At 47.4% G+C, this 18,555-nt stretch overlaps 1 protein-coding gene across 1 annotated transcript in view; it reads left to right on the top strand.

The window, feature by feature from the left end:
- Positions 1 to 18,555, top strand: part of JAKMIP1 (janus kinase and microtubule interacting protein 1) — a 154,691-nt gene that overhangs the window by 122,885 nt on the left and 13,251 nt on the right. The window contains exons 20-21 of the mRNA XM_060246127.1: positions 4,261 to 4,338; positions 7,025 to 7,228. Coding sequence (XP_060102110.1) covers positions 4,261 to 4,338; positions 7,025 to 7,228 — 282 coding nt within the window. The remainder of the gene's footprint in view (positions 1 to 4,260; positions 4,339 to 7,024; positions 7,229 to 18,555) is intronic.

Raw genomic sequence — 18,555 nt, 5'->3', positions numbered from 1 at the left:
GGAATGGGATTTTCCTGGAATTCACAGCTTGAGCAGAAGATTTGTTTGTTTGTTGTAATTTAGAGTCCACCTTTCTCATCAGGACCCAAGCAGATTACAAGTATGATTTAAAAAACCTTTCCAGTCAGTCAGTCAGTGGATTACAAAATATAAGAACTTGAAGAGATCATATTATAGGTTGAGTTCTGGCCACTGGTGGAGGTTTGGGAGCAGAAGGGAGAAGAGGTGGTGGGCCAGGCAGGACCTGCAGGTTGCCTCCTGCTGGCAGTTTCCCTCGCTCAAGGCGGCCCACCTGGCATTGATGAGAGCCCCTGCTTTCTGGCTGGCTGCTCCCACTTTACGGAACAAGCTCCCTGCGGGGCACCATCCTGAAAACGTCCAGTCAACACAGGGCAAGTTTCAGGCTCTGGATCAGGCTGGGGCTGAACTGGGTGTTATTGTTAACTGGATGCTTTTGACCAGGCCACCCTGAGCCATGAGGGAAAGCAGGGGATAACCACTTTAAGAAAAATAAGTATCTGTTTCTGGAGGAGGAAGAGGCGGCATTGAGTCTTCAAGCTTCTTCCTTCTGCTGTTGTGCTTAAGAGATGATCTGCTTGTGGCTCTTCTAAACAGAGCAGTTGTAAATGAGTGAGTGGATTATTCATTACTGTCAAAGGTCAGCACAAGAATGCAACACATGCAGGGACATCAGGAGGGCTGGATCTGACACAAATGACAAATGTATGCCATAAAATGTAATATGAGGTAGCAGAAATAAGGACACAGACAAAACACAATTTAAAATATTGTTTTTAAAAACTTAAAATACAAATATGCTTAAAATTCTTGTAATATTTTGTTTTAAATGTAAAGATGGGGGAATAGAGGAATTTGGCAATACAATTTTAAAAATAAAACATCAAAAAAAAGCACAAGGATCAAAGCAGAAACTAAAATAGAAAATGCTCTGAGTCTGGGAAATCAATGAAATGGCATTGCAAACTCCCCCCGCCCTCCCCCAGGTCTACTCACACTGACATGGCTCTCCAGTATAATATTCCTCTTTGGCTGTGGGTACCAGGTTAGAGCACTCACTAGCATTCAGCAGAGACAAGGACACAACTCCAGAAAGCATGAGCTTCATCTTATTGAACTGTTTATAAGTTCCCTGCCTGAATCTTTTTCTGTGTTCATTTAATGGGAATGCTGAAAGTGAAACTGATCTCAATGCCATTGAAACACATTGCAGTGGTTAAGTGTGTAACAAAGTTACCAGGAAAATGTGGCATGGATTTTTCATTAAGCTCTCTGGGTCCTGTCTATTGGAAAATCCATGCCCACATTTTCCTTGCAGCTTTGCTTCCTGCTGCAGCTGGCAAAGACCAGGCAGAAAGATCAGGGAACTTTGGCAGCTCAGAGCTTCAAAGGGTGAGGACAGGAGGGGGAGGGGGGATTAAAGAGCCCAGTGGGCCTGATTAAAGCCATGGGTAGGCTGGTTCTGGCCCGTGGGCTGGACATTTGACACCCCTGCGAATACAGGACTAGAAACGGTTACAAAAAAAATTACATGGATAATATAAAAATAACAAATATAATTCATTAAATTATTACAGAACTGTAGTAGACTCTAGTAGCTGCGCTGGCAACTCTACCCAAAATACCGCCTTGTGGTAGAGTAGCTGTGTAATGGAGTGTGTGTGTGTGGGGGGGAGGGGTAGGGTTGCGGTGATGAGAAGCATGGATGAACAGTTTGGTGGCCTTGCTCAAATCACTTCTAGATGCCCAGGAATTCTCTTTGAGCCTCACAATCTATCCATGTACATCACTGTGAGTTACTTGGAGGAAGGATGCCCTGTAAATAAGAGGAATGACACAGCTCAGCTATCATGATCTCCTGGCCAAATTATATTAACATGTGTGTCAGATGCTGATAAAAAGTTGGAGCTTCAAGCTTTTGTGTATATTTTCCCCTGCATTCCTGAGAACTGGTCTTCACAACATTTACTTATCCTAATTAAGCAACATGATTAACCTTAGCAATGCCCCATGTACAGCCATCATTGTTCAACTCTTAGTAAGTTAAATATACGCAAACCCCTCAGTAAAGAAGAGAGGACTGAAGAGACTCCCACAAAGACAGTTTATTTCCCAAATCAGTTTGTAGCTCTGGTGCTGCTTAGCTACCTCTTGTTCTGACTGGGCTCTTCTGTGCTCCCCCCACAACCGAGGTCAGGCCGCCCAGAGTCGGAGGTTCTCTCCTGATGTGAAAAGAGGAGTGAAGAACACATCAAGACCCGACTTCCTTGGTCTTCCCACCACAGACTAATGTCATGATTCTTTCTCTCGGTCTCTTAATTTGAAGAGTGAACTTTCTGTGGGGGCAGGATGAAGGGCAGGGGAGCCACAGGGTGCAGAGAGCGGGAGGGGGAGTGATTTTTTTGCCTTGCAGTTTCATACCACCTCCTGGCAGTGATCCTTTCTCCAGTTTGGTGTAGTGGTTAAGTGGTGCAGACTCTTATCTGGGAGAACCGGGTTTGATTCCCCACTTGCCACTGCTGAATGGTCTTGGGTCAGCCATAGCTCTGGCAGAGGTTGTCCTTGAAAGGGCAGCTGCTGTGAGAGCCCTCTCCAGCCCCGCCACCTCGCAGGGTGTCTGTTGTGGGGGGCGGGGAAAGGGAAAGGAGATTGTGAGCCGCTCTGAGACTCTTTGGAGTGGAGGGCGGGATATAAATCCAATATCATCATCATCATCATCATCATCATCATCATCATCATCATCTTCTTCTTCTTCTTCTTCTTCTTCTTCTTCTTCTTCTTCTTCTTCTTCTTCTTCTTCTTCTTCTTCTTCTTCTTCTTCTTCTTCTTCTTCTTCTTCTTCTTCTTCTTCTTCTTCTTCTTCTTCTTCTTCTTCTTCTTCTTCTTCTTCTTCTCTTCTTCTTCTTCTTCTTCTTCTTCCTTATAAGCAGTCGTTAAAGAGAGGGGTTTCGGCCCAGACAGAGATCCAAAGGCCCTTCTGAGCCCTGAGCCCTTTTTCTTGAGCTAAATTCCTCCACTTCTTCAGAGGCTGGGCCCTGCGCAAAGGTGGAGTGGATAGGCCCCTGTGCTTACTGAAGGGCCAGTGAGAACCAGGAGCAAGCAGAGATGAGCATGGATCCCCCCGCACCTCCCTCTGCTGCGGGCTGAGTTCGAGTCAAGCCACTTTTGTGGCGCTGCTCTACAGGGCCTCCTCAGCTTGGACTTGGCCAGGGAGAGGAATGCGCTTGCCTCTCGCCTGCTCCAAAACCACTGTTCTACTCTGAGGGTGACTCTGTGCCCAGCTTCTGTGGCACAAGGAAGGGCTTCTTAGTCTGCTCCTGGGTCATTTTTGTATCTCTGTCCAGCCCTGCACAGAGTCACCCTCAGCTACAGCTTCTTGGCTCTACTGTGGGAAGCCAGCTAACACACCCAGCACCAGGCTTCAAAGCCCCCCCCCCCCCCAGTGCTCTCTCCCACAGATGAGGGGTTTCCTGCAGCATGAGGAGTCCATCAGAGCAGTTGGGGGAATTTGGCGTGAAGTGCAGCAAGGGATCGTTCCCACCCCCTCAGCTACTTTTCTGCAAATGCAAGAAAGCTTTACAGATGGTAGAGGCCTTCCCCGAGATGCATCCGGTATATTTCCACTTTCAACATAGGAAGAGAGATTCTCATGTTATTCTAAACAGAAGGTGTGAAGGCTGTCATGCATTTTAAGTAATCCTACTAAATATTAGATGACTGATTAAAAGTGCATTCAAATAAAGAAACGCAATTTCTAGAGAGAAGGCTTCATCGAGTGATGAGCAGGCATGTCTGAGCCAGGCCTGAGATGTTTCATAAGCTGAATCCTTCTCCTATCGATTGCACCTTGAGGGTGGGCCAGTGGTTCTCATGCCCACAGGTGTCCAGTGGTTACGTGCATGTCTAGATGAGCCCTCCCAGCTTAATTATGCTAGATCTTTTGCTTTTCTTGGGAACCAGTTGCAACATGTGGATGCAAGCCATCATGTGGGGGAGAATCAGTCCCAGAGTATCAGGTTGCAGAACAAAAGAGCCATTGACTTTATGTGTGCTCATGAAAAGGTGGTGACAGAAAACATTTTGCCTTAGAACTGAAAGGAGTACTATTTTTTAGCCACAAATGTTCTGCTTGGTTCCGGTCTTGGCCTTTGTATCCTCAGAACCAGCCCCTGATTTACCAAAGCGGTTTCTCTGGATGTGGTGAAAAGCCAAACCCTGCCTTTGTCTTTCACTGTCGCTCAGGACCTCTTCACGAAGCAGAAGGGCTACCTGGAGGAGGAGCTGGACTACCGGAAGCAAGCTCTGGACCAGGCTTATGTGGTAGGAAATGTGGGGGTTTGACTGAAATACAGAAACAGCCTATTGCAGGGCACATAATAATCATGGATAAAACTGTGAAAATTATATTTCAATTTTTAAAGTGTGTGTGCTAAACTCAGTGCCTGAGACTGCGACAAACTTCAGAGCTTATTCCCCACTCAGAGAGCTTACGCAGTTGCACTGCATCATCCTCTGCTTTGAAAGCTTGCCTGTGGAACTGTGAGATTTTGGTGTAATATAACAATGGTATCTTTTTTTTAAAAAGTAATTCACAAATATATTGCTTCTGGGGAACAGCAGAGAAGGCAGTGGGGGGTTCCAGCTGGCAAATCTGCCCCCATGGCCATTGGTGGTGGCAGCATCTTATGGCAACAGCAAGCAACCTTTGCCTCCGACATGCCAAGCCTGAAACGCTTCTCTCACCTGCAGGCCCTCTGTGGCGAACAAAAGTGCAGCTGTTTGCTGTGTGAATTAAGGAAACATTTCTCTACACTGCTGCGATAGTCCAGCCACTTGATTTCCCATTCACTTCCCACTTCAAGCAGGTTATTAATTCACAGTCCATAAGAACTGTACTACCAAAGGAATTGATGATAATCAGCAAGGCCGTTGCTCCTCACGTGTTTTTGGGGGTGACATCCTGCGCTCCTACGGGAATCTTTGATCATATATTCTGTCGTTTTTGTCTCAGGATATTCACTGCTGAATCTTGCAAGTGCCGCCCAGTTGTGGGTCATTCACTGTTCCCAAGCCTGTAGCATAAGACAGCAGACCTCTTGGAGCTGCGGTTTGATGATCAGGTGATGCTGCCCAGTATCATGTCAGGGGCTAGCTGATGGGAACAGATCTTGTCTTTCAGAGTAGCCACACTGGCTTCCAGTCTATTTCAGAGTTCAGTTCAGTGTGCCCTCCACAGCCAAGGGCCCGGGTGTCCAAAGGGTTGACTCTTCCCATATGCCAGTGTGTAGCTGCTGCACTCTTTGGGCCGCCACCTCCAGCCTATTCTGCCTGCTTAGAGGGGCCCACCCAGCATTGGCTGGAGCCCATTTTTCCCACTGTGGCTCCCACCCTGTGGAACAGGCTTCCTGAAAAGCGGGGGGCACAGAAGCTTTCAGAAGGCAACTGCACGGCTGTTTTGTTCCACCAGGGCTTTTAATGGGGTGCAGACATTAATTGGGGGTTTATTGTATTTTTATATGTTTTCCATTTGAGTTGGTTGCCACCTGGAGCCATAGGGAAGGCAGGCTATAAATATTTTAATAAAGCACGGATCTTAAGGTTGTGCATGTAGATCATTATCAAAGCAGTTGGGTCAAGAATTGTGCCTCCTTCCACCAGGGCTAGTCAAGCCGAGTGGGGGAGCGATGAGAAGACCTGATCTCCATCACAGCTTCCCTGAACAGTTTCCTACCCATTCCACGGCACAGGTGGCTCAGATTAGCCGTCCTGCGGACTGAGCAATGACAGAGCAATGCCAACCAGTCGTTTTTGAAGTTATAATCTAGTGGGTTCTATGCATGGCAGAGTCTCGACATAGTGATAACAAGCTCTTTATTAGGAATCACATAGTAAAGGTCACAATACAAGACTGGGGATGGGACCAGCAGGCCCAACTTATTCATCTCTAGGTTCCCGCGCTAGCACATCATTGGGTCATTCAAACTGGTGGGGGCTTGTGATTGGTCTAGGGCTGTAGGGATTTGGATCCTGCAGCCCTTTGTTCCCACGTCCCCAAGCTCAGTCTGCCTGGCTCCAGTGAGCCGGCGGGAATAGCCAAGTCTTCTAGCCACGGTTACAGGTGTCTGGTAATTTAAAGGCTGGTAATTTAAAGGGAAGAGCCCCATGGCACAGAGTGATAAAGCTTCAGTACTGCAGTTGGAGCCGCTCACAACCTGAGTTCAATCCCAGCAGAAACTGGTTCAGGTAGCCGGCTCAAGGTTGACTCAGCCTTCCATGCTTTGAAGGTCAGTAAAATGAGTACCCAGCTTGCTGGGGGGAAAAGCGTAGATGACTGGGGAAGGCAATGGCAAACCACCCCGTAAAAAGTCTGCCGTGAAAACGTAGTGAAAGCAATGCCACCCCAGAGTCAGAAACGACTGGTGCTTGCACAGGGGACTACCTTGACCTTGACCTTTTAAATTTAAAGGCGGGTGCTGCAGCTTTGAGCAGCCTCCTGTTGCATAGAGTATTCTATTGTTTTGACTGTGTTAACTCCAGGCTGTTTTAACAATCTACCAGGTAGCCCCTATTTTGTCAGTAGCCCTTCAGATTAATGGGGCTTTTTTGCCAGTGCTTTGGACATATGCAGTTGCCTTATCCCCTCCATGGAGACCAAGGCCATCTACTCCAAGCTCTTTCCCAGCCATGTTACCTCCAGGGGCTGAGCATGCCACGCATGTGCTCTGCCACTGAGCGACTGCTCTCTCCTTTGCCGTCTCTTGCATGACATGGCGTGAGGCCTGGGTCACTGGGCAGATCACGCCATGCTTGCCTGTCCTGCATGGAGCTCTGTGTGCCCCTCACCTGCGGTCAGTGTCCAGTGGCTGCTCCCCAGTGGCTGCTTTGTGTTCTCACCCTCAGCAGGCTTCCCGTCACCCACATCAGTGTTGCTGTTGCTCTTAGCCGTGCTGTGTTGGCTTTCCGTATTCAAACGGGATTGTTTTGTATGTGATTTGGGCTGCATTAGAGAATCCAGGAGCTGGAAGCCACACTTTATAATGCTCTGCAGCAGGAACCGGGGAAGAGAGCCAGTGTGTCCTTGAGCGAGGCCCAGAGGGAAGACCTGCGGGCTGCCGTGGAGAAGGTGCGGAGGCAGATCCTGCGACAAAGCCGTGAGTTTGACAGCCAGATCCTGCACGAACGCATGGAGCTGCTGCAGCAAGCCCAACAGGTAACCCTCCCCCTTTGCATGCTGAGGCACTGGCTCTGTTTCCACCTCCACTTTGGTTGCCACTTTGATGTTTCACTTCCCTCAGCCAAGTCCCAACAGTTCTCAGCAGGCCAGAGGGATCCAACCAGGGGCTTCTGGGTCCCAGTTTTAAAATGTGCCTGTCCCATAACTCTTACAAAGCTTCGGACTCATAATTTGCAGCATATGTGGAATGTGAGCAGGGCACGCTCAAGTTACTAAAGAAACAGGAAGGCAAACAAGCGATGGGGCAGACTTTACCATAGTTCCCAAAACAGACAGCAGCACTGCCTCTTTCTAAGAAGCTAGCCACATTCCTGTTTGAAATAGGTAAACTGGGGCATTAACGTGTCCCCTGAATCCAGCATCAGTGGTAGGTAGGTAGGTAGATGTGCACTTCCTGTAGTGTCCTTGCAGGGTCTGGCCACTGGGGGAGCTCCTGGTCCAATGGAGATTCTGTGAAGAGTCAAGTTATGTTTGTGCCGCTTATCTTATATTTGAAACTGTGAGAATTGCAATGTAAGAACTCTGTGCCATTCTTAGAGGAGGGTGTTGTGGGGAGAGGATATATTGCTTTTGACCATTCCTGTCTCATTTCTGTCTCCACCATGACCATGGGGAGGGCATAAATTGACACCAGAAGGCATCAGAAGGGTACACTGTAGTGCTGCATTGTTTTAATTGAACTTCCTGTACTGTTTTATCTACGGAGCTATATGTTGTATGTTTACTGAGGTATATGTTGTACACCTCCCTGAGACCTTCAGGGGAGGGTGGTTTAAAAATTGAATCAATCACCCTTTACTGATGTCAGCACCTGCTAACACAATGGCAAAGGCAAGCCGAGGCTTACTCCCAACATAAGATCTGAAACGGAGATTTGTGGGCATTAACTGTTCAAAGTGTCCATCAGTGAGCTTTCATAGGTAGAGGCAAAGTAAGGAGTTAGACTGCAATGATATTCAAGGACTGACAGAAAATGACTGTCCTGATGGAGACTCCACATTTGTGAAAGCAGCTGGAAAGGTCAGAAACTGAAGCATCATGAGATAGACATGAGGCCTTTTGAGGCCACAATTGAGGGACTGGTATTATGGACTGTCACTTTGAGATTCCAGAGACCCATTGTCCCAAAGAAGAGCCAAATCTATGTAGAACCTAAGCAAGTTAATTATTTAAATCTCCCTGGGGCCATTTTAAGCTCCCTAAGAAGACTGGCAACCCTTTAAGAGTTCAGAATCAGCAGAGGCAGTTAGGGCCACACCTTTGCCCCATCATCACTCTTTCCTCACACTGGAACTCAGACTCAGAAGGACAGGATTCCTCCCGCTTCACCAGAACTCCTTTTTTGTTGGCAAGTAAAGAAACAAAAGAAGGGGGCAAGATGTGGAAAGCAAAAATATCTTGGCCACAAAATTAACCAATTGCCAACTGAGAAAAAATTCCAATATTTAGAAAATCTCACCAGGTTTGGGATGAGTTGGAAGGAGCAGAAGAAAGGCAAGCCACTGAAGGCAAGGAGAAGAGGCACTGCTGGGTCCATAAAAAGCCGCCGTTTCCACCTCGCCCCCCAAGCTCTCACTTTCCTAGTTTGGCTGACAGTGCAGACCACCTCCCCCAGAGTAGGGGGCAGAGATCTTCTCACTGAGGAGCAACACGCCAAGGGTGAATTGGGTTCCTTGAGGGGAAACAGGAGCTGGGAACAGGGGTCTCCAAATTAACACATAACACATCAATGGCCGAGGTCAGACGCACATAAACTGACGAGATGGGCATGGGTGAAAGCCAGACATCAGCATATGGCAATGGTCGTTGGCTCGTTCATCCCAAACTGCCACGATTGAGACGTGGACTTTTTTGATAGTACATTAAATCCGGAATAATAATGCTTCTGACAACTCCCGCGCGTTCTTTCTATGTTTGAACGCTCCATTGTAGCCGACTCGTTGCAAGCGCACATCCACTTCTCTGCGAGAGCCCACTCCAAATGATATCATTGCGCCAGCAATTGTTGACTCAGCCTTCCAACCTTCCAAGGTTGGTAAAATATGTACCCAGCTTGCTGGGGAGGGAAAGTATAGATGACTGGGAAAGGCAATGGCAAACCACCCTGTAAAGGTCTGCCATGAAAACTTTGTGAAAGCAGCGTCACCCCAGAGTCAAAAACGACTAGTGCTTGCACAGGGGACCTTTCCTAAGTGGGGTGGGTGGGGGTGGGGAGGCAGATCGCCTACCTTTGCTGTCTCCCTGCCAGGTGGAGAGACAGCAAAGAGAGTTGCCGTGCTCCCCCCATTTAAACACCACGGTGGGGTGTTTAAATGGGAGGGAGGAAGATGACTCACCTTTGCTGTCTCCCCACCAGGTGGAGAGACAGCAAAGAGAGTTGCCGTGCTCCCCCCCATTTAAACACCATGGTGGGGTGTTTAAATGGGGGGGAGGAAGATCCCCCACCTTTGCTGTCTCCCCACCAGACAGAGAGACAGCAAAGAGAGCTCCTGGGCTTCCCCTTCCTTTCTGGGTGTTTAAATGGGGGGGGGGGGCGCAGATCGCCCACCTTTTCTGGCACCTTTTTTAAAAAAAAGCCAAGCACAATATCCAACGTACTGCGCTTGTGCGAGTGTGGAATGCCATCTCAAAAAATGAGGTCCGTTTGAGACCTCTGATCAATCAGCGACGGGACCAACGCTTCTTAGAACTGAAGGATGGAGGGATGTCTGATCAGGAAATTTGTTGTAAAAAAGCTGCAGGGTATAATAGCGACGGGTTAGGGATGGATTTAATGGTGAGTGTGACCGTGGCCAATGTAATGTGAGATGGTGGGCCGGAAAGACCAACTCTTTCCTTGTTAGGCACAAGTGACTACTGAAAGCTGCTGAACCCACTAGGCAGTCACGGATCTGCAGGTTTCTATAGGAGGCTGGGACCTGTGCCTTCCCTTGTGACCCAGTTAAAGTCCTGGCTCATGCCTGGACATCCAACACTCCTTCCTCCTCTTGAGGGTGAGCAGAATGAGGTAGGCCCCAACTGCCCATTGTGCATTCTCTCATTGAGTCCATGCCTCCACCTGGTCCTTTGTTATGTTTGGAGGAGACCCCAGGGCTCATCTGACAGGGCTCCTGAACAGGTTCCAGAGGTACTCAAGGTGTGCAGGTCTTCTCAGGAGGGTGGTTGAATCCCTGGGGACTGGGCCAAGTTGCCTGGGGAGGACCTGTTGCCTGCATAGCATTCAGAGGGGCCTGTGCTGTGAGCATCTCAGGGTCTGTGAAGGGATCCTTCTTGATCTGGAGTGTCAGTGTCAGTGGTGCAGGGATGAGTTGTGATGCTCTTGACTGAGCTGGTTGATTGACCCCCAGCTTACCTAAGGAATGGCAGGCAGGCAGTTCAAAGTCCAGGCTAGGAAAAAACAACTCACCCTTGGCTTTGTCAGTGACCTTCTTGAAAAATGCCACCTGCCAAACCGCAGGTAGTTGTTAGTGGCAGCTTGTGCTGTATGAGAAAATATAGGAACAGAGACAGCAGAATGGCTTTCAAAAGAATTATGGTGAATGTTTATGGGATTGTAGTTTGGATCCTGTGGAACTTTCCCCCTCACGCCAGTCCAGGAGGCCCTTCTGCTGGCTCTGGGCTCTTGCCCACCAGATCTGCCAGTGGCAGGGATGTTCTGTTGGACCCAACCCAACAGCTTTTATATCCCTCAGCTGCATAAGGCCGCTGCAGTTTATGTCTTTCTTCTTTGCAGGAGGAGTAGACAGACACTGCTTCCTTCCGATTTATTCCACAGATTAGAGCAATGCTCTTATTTTAGTAACAGATGAAAGGATTTTCTGGGCAGGTAGCTAAGGGGACAGGAGGGTGCGTAGAAGAAGCCATGCTGTGCCCTTGTGGGTTCCAATACACAAAGCAAACTGTGAAGAATAACTAAAGCAAACCTCACATTCTTATGAAAAAATTATCAAATGCCAGATTGCTTATAGAATCTAATATAGGTAAAAAGAATAACAACAGTTTTCATAACCTGTAGCAAAATTCTTACACAACTCTTAAAGTGATCCAAAAGACCATTATATATCTCAGTCCATAATATATCAAGTGTTGTCTTGAAGAAAAGTCCTAAAGTTCAGAGAAACATCTTCAGTGATTACATTGCTTGCCTCACATTCAACAAATGCTTCAGCAGGACATCTCTGCCACAAAATGTGGTGAAAGATCCTTGGGTATGAGATGCGGGTTAATTGTTTTTAGCTGTGTTGATATAGTGACTTGATGGTTCAGGCAGCTTCCAAAAAAGTTCTGTAGCAAGATTTTATTTACAGCAGTAAAAACCAGCTTCTTTCTTTCATGACTAGATAGACAGACCGTCTTCAGTGTTAGAGGCGGCATTTGCTGCTTGGGATTTGCCTCGGGTTTTATTTGCTTCCCTTTGTGACCCAGCTTGGGTGGTTTCAGTCTTTGCTCTGAGTCCTGTTGCCTCTCCCCCCCTCCCACTTCTTTGCCCCTCCTGATGACATCCCAAGATAATATTGTGTCATGAAATTGCTTATATAAATCAATATGTAGGTAAAAACTCTGAGACCTGCACACCATGAACTGCTTCCCCCACAACAGCAGCAGCAGCTGTCTGGCAGCCACTTAACCCTTCCGGGGTGACCCCCTTCCCCTTCCTCCTGGCCAGAAGAAACAGGAGATGATGGGGAGTAACTTTTGTTCTTTGTGGGTCTTCTCCATTTGTATCTGGGGGTCTGGTCTTCTCGAAAGTGGTTCTTGGTGAGAGGAACTCTCCTCCCCCCCTTGCATCCAGTGCCCGTTTGCTTCAGCTGCCTTTGTACCTCCCCTTTACTCCCCTCCCCAACAACTGTGACCCCCCCCCCTTTAGACATGCACAGGGTGGGCAAAGGAGGCAAAGGCTAGCTGGACTCCAGACCATGTTGAAGTTCCAGCAGTTGTGCTGACAGCGTGACTGAGGGGAGCCGCTTTTCCAAGAGAATCAGCATTGCTGCTGACATCCAGAACGGTGCTCTTTGACAGCTAAAAACACTGATAGCTAACAATAGTAACAATCTTATCCAGGTAGGTTGTTTTCATTTCAGACAGATAATTCTCTAACAGCCTCAGACTTAATCCACAGTTTCTGATTCTGTAACATGCAACCTTACAGAAAACAATTCTTTGCCAAGGCAAAAGTGCTACCAGATTGAATCTAGCTTTGCCTTTATTGTATTAATTCAAGCTGACAAAAAAAGGCATGAAGGTTTTGAGAGTGTCTCTCCTTACCGTTGAGGATTTTAAGATACTTCTGGTGTTGGCAGCTGTTTCATTTTTTGGCATCCTAGACCAGATAGCTGCTGTTCCAAAGAGTTCTTCCATGGGACATCGCTTGTACCTAAAACTGACCTTTTGAACATTTTTGAGCTGAGTCTCTAAGCAGCTTAGCAAATCCTCCTTTGCCTGCTGTGTGCTAAAATTATCACATTGCTTTTGTGGGCTTGCTGATGAATGTAAATCCAATAAGACCGAGTCACAGGAGCTAGTAAGATGCTTTCTGGATCTCGAATTTAGTATGATATTTTCACAAGCGCAGTGCTCAGGTAACACCGTCCATATCTTAGAAGTTCATTTTGTTCATGTAATCTTTAAAGTGTCAGAATCTCTCTTTACTTGCAAGACATCCATGCACATTCTAGGACTGATTTTTATTCAATATATTTTATTTTTGATATTGTAAAAGTGTACATATATAATTTTAAAGTCTGGTGAAGAAGTCGACTGCCATTTGTGCAAAGAATGGGGTTTGGTTTTATAAAGCTGTAGTGGCATCTCTTGCATAGATGTTTGTGAACTGGCAAGAGTGAATGTCGATTTGTTGTGTGCTCATAAAGAGTGAAAGATCTTGTGGTGTATCACATCACAGACATTGCTTAGGTGCTGTGCTTTGAAAGCGAATGCTGGTCAGACTTTATATTATTGCTTGTGCAACATCTCACCTCTGTTGGAGCAATTCCATGTCTTCTATGTTTATTAAATTCTGTTAAATAAAACACTTTAATTTTCAGGATGAAAATGTCCAGACCTCATCTGAGGTTGCCAGTGAGTGAAAGGAGAAGCCCCAAGGCCTGTGTGGAGCCCTGCAGCTTCCACTGCCAAAGTGTCAGCACTCCTAAAATGGAGACCTGTTCAAGTGCTCCTCTTCCCTCAAGGAAAGGGACACTATCCACACAGGACAGGAGTCTGATCCTCGACTACTGCAGAATCTAGACAAGAACGACACAGGGACAGCCGTATGCTCTTAGATCAGGGGTGGGGAACCTCCATCCCGAGGGCCGTATGCGGCCCTCGAGGTTACTTGGTGTGGCCCTCGGGGACTGCTGGGCCGAACTGAGCCATGTGGCAGCCTCCCTGGGGCCTGGCTGGCCAGCGAGGATCGTGGGGCCCAGCTGTGCTGTGCAGCAGCCTCCCCAGGGCCAGGCGGGGATCACAGGGCCCAGATGTACTGTGCGGCAGGCTCCCTGGGGCCTGGCTGGCTGGCCAGAATTACTGCAGGGCCTGGAAAAGGGGTCACAGTTCAGTTTGCACTTGATTATCCCAGATGGTGTGGCCTAATATGCTAATGAGTGTGTGACCTAATATGCTAATATTAGGGAATGTGGTCTAATATGCTACTGAGTTCCTGCTGGGCTTTTTCTACAAAAAAAGCCCTGGACCTATGCATTTGCCTAGGGTGGTGGGCCGGGGGTGTGTGTGTGCCAGATTAGGCTCTCCCCACATGACTTCAAGTAAAAAAACAATTGTTTGCATTAATTTTGCTGGCCTGAATCATTCTCCCTTGGTGGAGCACTGCTTTTTAAGTTGATAATTTTTATGGCCCACAAATGATGTTATAAATATCCATATGGCCCTTGGCAGAAAAAAGGTTCCCCACCCCTGTCTTAGATGGAAGCTTCCCCAAGTTCGTAATTCCTTAGTTTGAACTATGGTGCCTTATAATGGTGCCTTTTAATTCAAGATCAGCATAATGACTCGTGTGTCCTTTGCGTGCTCAGATTTTAATCCAGGCTGGAGACAACATGCGCTTCTCCTGCTGATGGCAAGTTCAATGCTGCTGGAAGAAAAGGAGAGATGTTTCTTCACTGGTGCCCTGGAATCTGCCACAGGCATATGCATTTCCCAGGTCACCTAGTGCTGCATACTGTGGGGGGATCAGGAAAGATCTACCTGCTTTCACTGCCAAAAAAGCTACCCCCAGCAGCTAAACCAGATTTTTATTTGTGGAGGGGGGGAGGATGAGGAATCAGGAGAGCTCTGAAGGGGATTGGATTCTACTGTGCAAGATTTGGTTTAGTTTATAATTGGCTGACAATAGACTGAGATGCATTTTTATTTTCTGGATGAAAAAGCTCACCTTGAGCAGCATGGTGCCAATCAAATCTATGTGTGACTTTCCCCATCTTGTGGATCTCGTTGGAGTACTTTGTTGCAGCTTTTATGTAGGGGAAATTAGGGATGGGCACAAACAGGCCAAAATTCAGACCAAACCTGGACCAGTTTGGAGTCCAGGAACTGATATTGGACTTTTGGCTGGCTTGGCTGTTTGGGGCCAGGCATTTACCCCTTTGGTTTTGCTCCTCCCCCCATACACATTTGAAGGGGGGAACAGAAGGGTTAAATAGCTATGAACCAATAGCTATTTACTTCCCCCTCTGAAGCTGTGGGGAGCAAAACCAAACAGTTAAATTGAAACCTAACAGCTGAGTGGTGTGTGGTCTGCCAGTCAGCTGTTGATCCCCACCCTCTTTCTTCCAGCTGCATTAAGCCATGGCGGGGAGAAAGGGAGGGAGGGAGTCTTCTCTTGGGTGTCCCCCTTTCACCTGCTTCTGGCAGCTGCAGCCGGCAGAAAGAGGGAACTGAATTTGCTGGACTGGCTTGGTTCAGGTGGGGCCCCATTGGCATCAGTTTGGGGTTTGGCTCATGAACCCTGAACCGCACTGCCCATTTTAGGTTCATGCCCCTCCCTCCCTCATTGGGAGGGATGCACCACTGGCCCTGCCTCTTTGCTGCAAAACTAGTTTGCATTGCATTCTACTCCTGCAGGCGCCTGAACTGAAATGAGAACTTTTAAATATATATATATGTTTTTAGTTTTAAATGAGATAGGAGTACAGAAAGGAAAAGGAACAGGGAAGTAAGAATTTGATTTTTTTAAAAAAGATTTAACATATACATAACAAGGAGGATCAACAACACAACAGACACAAGGCACTTGAAATGCACATTTCATGTATAGGACGTATTTGTAATATTCAAAAAGGTTTCCGCCCTCTCAATCCTAATTGAAATTAACACTACATCAACAGATATTTAATAATCTTTCTATGCCGGGGACAGCCAAACGGTGGGTCGGGAGCCACAGGTGGCTCTTCCACATATACTGTGCGGCTCCCGGTGTCAGGTACAAGGCCCTCACAAGGATTTGTTTTAAATTTGTGATCCAGAAATGGTCTATTGATTTTCCTAATAGTATTGTCATTGCTAATTATCCCAAGCATATTCCTATATCCATAACTATATTGTTTTATGTATTCATATATGCATTTGTGTACATGTATTCATGCCTGTATTAATCCATGTATTATAATATCAATATTTACTAACCTTTTTATATATTCATTATATTCTTTTATGGATTTATGTAGAATAGTGTTGGTAACAAATGAGGCCACAGTAGAGGGTAGATCAGGGACGGGATTAGGGAGGGACGGTGGCTTAGTGGTAGAGCATCTGCTTGGGAAGCAGAAGGTCCCAGGTTCAATCCCTGGCATCTCCAAAAAAGGGTCCCGGCAAATAGGTGTGAAAAACCTCAGCTTGAGACCCCGGAGAGCCGCTGCCAGTCTGAGAAGACAATACTGACTTTGATGGACCAAGGGTCTGATTCAGTATAAGGCAGCTTCATATGTTCACTGTGGGAAGCTAAGGCCTAATCCTGTCTCTCTGGTAACAGAAGATAGGTACCAATGGAAAATATCTGCAAAGTTGGAATGTGACCTTAGAGAACAGCAACATTGGGGTTTGGGAACGAATTCAAAGGCTTTTGGGTGGATGTTTAGTGCAATAGTGGCCCCGTGGCGCAGAGAGGTAAAGCAGCAGTACTGCAGTACTGAGGTCTGAACTCTGCTCATGACCTAAGTTCGATTCTGGCAGAAGCTGGAATCAGGTAGCTGGCCCAAGGTTGACTCATCCTTCCATCCTTCTGAGGTCGGTAAAATGAGTCCCCAGCTTGCTGGGGGGAAAGTGTAGATGGCTGGGGAAGGCAATGGCAAACCACCCTGTAAAAAGTCTGCCATGAAAACATTGTGAAAGCAACATCACCCCAAAGTCGGAAATGACTGGTGCTTGCGCAGGGGACATTTCCTTTCCTTTTCCTTAGGCAAGAGAAATGGTGAGCCATTAACCTGTAACCTATATTTGGACTGTACCTTTCACTTATTGTCATTCTCAGGGGTGGAATTCTAGCAGGAGCTCCTTTGCATATTAGGCCACACACCCCTGATTTAGCCAATCCTCCAAGAGCTTACAAAAAAGAGCCTTGTAAGTTCTTGAAGGATTGGCTACATCAGGGGTGTGTGACTTAATATGCAAAGGAGCTCCTTGCTAGAATCCCACCCCTGGTCAGTCTGGCAAGACAAGTCGTCTTGTGTATACATGCTAAAGTGTTTGCTGCCTCATTGAAAGCTTCTTCTGCATTTACGCAAGTCTTGTGACAGATTCTGGGCAAAACCCAGAGGTTCAAGAGGAACTTAATTCAGGCTTACTCTCAAGTAAATGTGATTAGCATCAGGACCCTGGTTAGCCTCTGAATGCTGACCCGTAGGTAGGCGACTATTTCTGCCGTGTGTGAAGTGGGGAAGGAGGGGGAAATAGGCAGGCTTGCAAGATTTTTTCCCCCACCATAGAGGTTGCCCAGAGACCTAGAGCGGGGAAAGAGAGTGCAAGCACTGAAGGAGTCACTGGAAGGAGGGACAGAATTAAAGAGGGCAGTGCAGGGTTCCCCCCTTAGTTTCATAGCTCTTCTAGGAGCTGTATTTACTGACCTTGGTGTCAAGGCAAAGAGAGATGCATAAGGATGCAAGTGATGGTCAGTGATTTATATGGTATACTAGGGATAGGGCCCGTAGTGGAGAAAAATACAATGGGCTTTAGAAAGAGGCTCTGGGTGAGTGCCTCCCTCCACCCGTGCTGACTTCCCACCCACCCAAGGGAGCTGATCTCTGCCATTTGGAGAGCAGTTGTAATTCTGAGTGATCTCCAGTCAGCACTTGGAGATTGGCAACAATAGTTTCCCAGGAGTAAATGGCATTGTACCTGTCTGAGGTCCTCCCCCTCCTCAAACCTCACCATCTCCAGGCTCCACTCCTTAAATCTCCAGGAATTTCCTGACCTGGAGTTGGCAACTCTGTCTCCTCTTCATCTTTCAATTGCTCCCCCTCCCTGCAGCCTCTACATAGGAAAAGGACAGTCTTTCTCTATGGTGGGAGGGGGGCAAAGAAGCTTACATCAGTCTCCTCTCCTCCCTCTGATCTGTACCACAACCCTGTGAGGTAGGTGAAGCTGTGACTGGTCCAAAATCACCCAGTCAGGTTCCACGGCAAGAACCTGTGTCTGGCACACCCTGCTCTGAAGCCCTAACTCCTACTCCCTCCTCAAACTCCACCACAGAATCTCCAGGGATTTCCCACCAACCTGGAACTGGCAGCCGTAGTCAGGACTGGCTCCAATGAGTTCTCCCTCAGAGGCCTTTAGTGATACCTTTCAAACCAACATTCTTTCTCTGATAACGTTGACTTTAGTCTCTCTCTCTCACCTTCCCTCCTTATCTGTCTCTCTGTATCTACCCTACTGCAACAGGATACCATTTTTACCCCTGTCACTGGGTGTTTCCTTCCCAGAGGAGAATAGGGAGGAGTCCTCAGCCAATCAAGGGAGTCCTCAGCCAATTGAGAGAAAGCCTTGCTTCTTCCTCCTCCTTCCCTCAGCTAGTCACAGGAAGGCTTTCTCTATGGCTGTTTCCCTCTTCTTCCATCCCTCAGCCAGTCAAGGGAAAGCTTTCTTTCTCTCCTCTGCAAAGCAGAGCAACAGGCAGCTTAGCCAATGGGAGAGAAGGGAGAGGTAGTAACTGCCAGAACCAAGGTTGGTTGCCTTTTACTGACAAAATCAGCTTGGCTGGCTAGCAACAGCCACTCAGGTGGAAGAGAGGAGTGGACTTAATGAGTTCTCCCTCAAAGGTCAAAATAGGACTTGAAAGGGCCTCCCTCACTGGC

Source organism: Heteronotia binoei, chromosome 9, assembly GCF_032191835.1.
Source record: "Heteronotia binoei isolate CCM8104 ecotype False Entrance Well chromosome 9, APGP_CSIRO_Hbin_v1, whole genome shotgun sequence".
NCBI classification, from domain to species: domain Eukaryota; kingdom Metazoa; phylum Chordata; class Lepidosauria; order Squamata; family Gekkonidae; genus Heteronotia; species Heteronotia binoei.
Note: the sequence above shows the minus strand (reverse complement) of the source record. Positions and strands in the feature narration are given on the sequence as shown.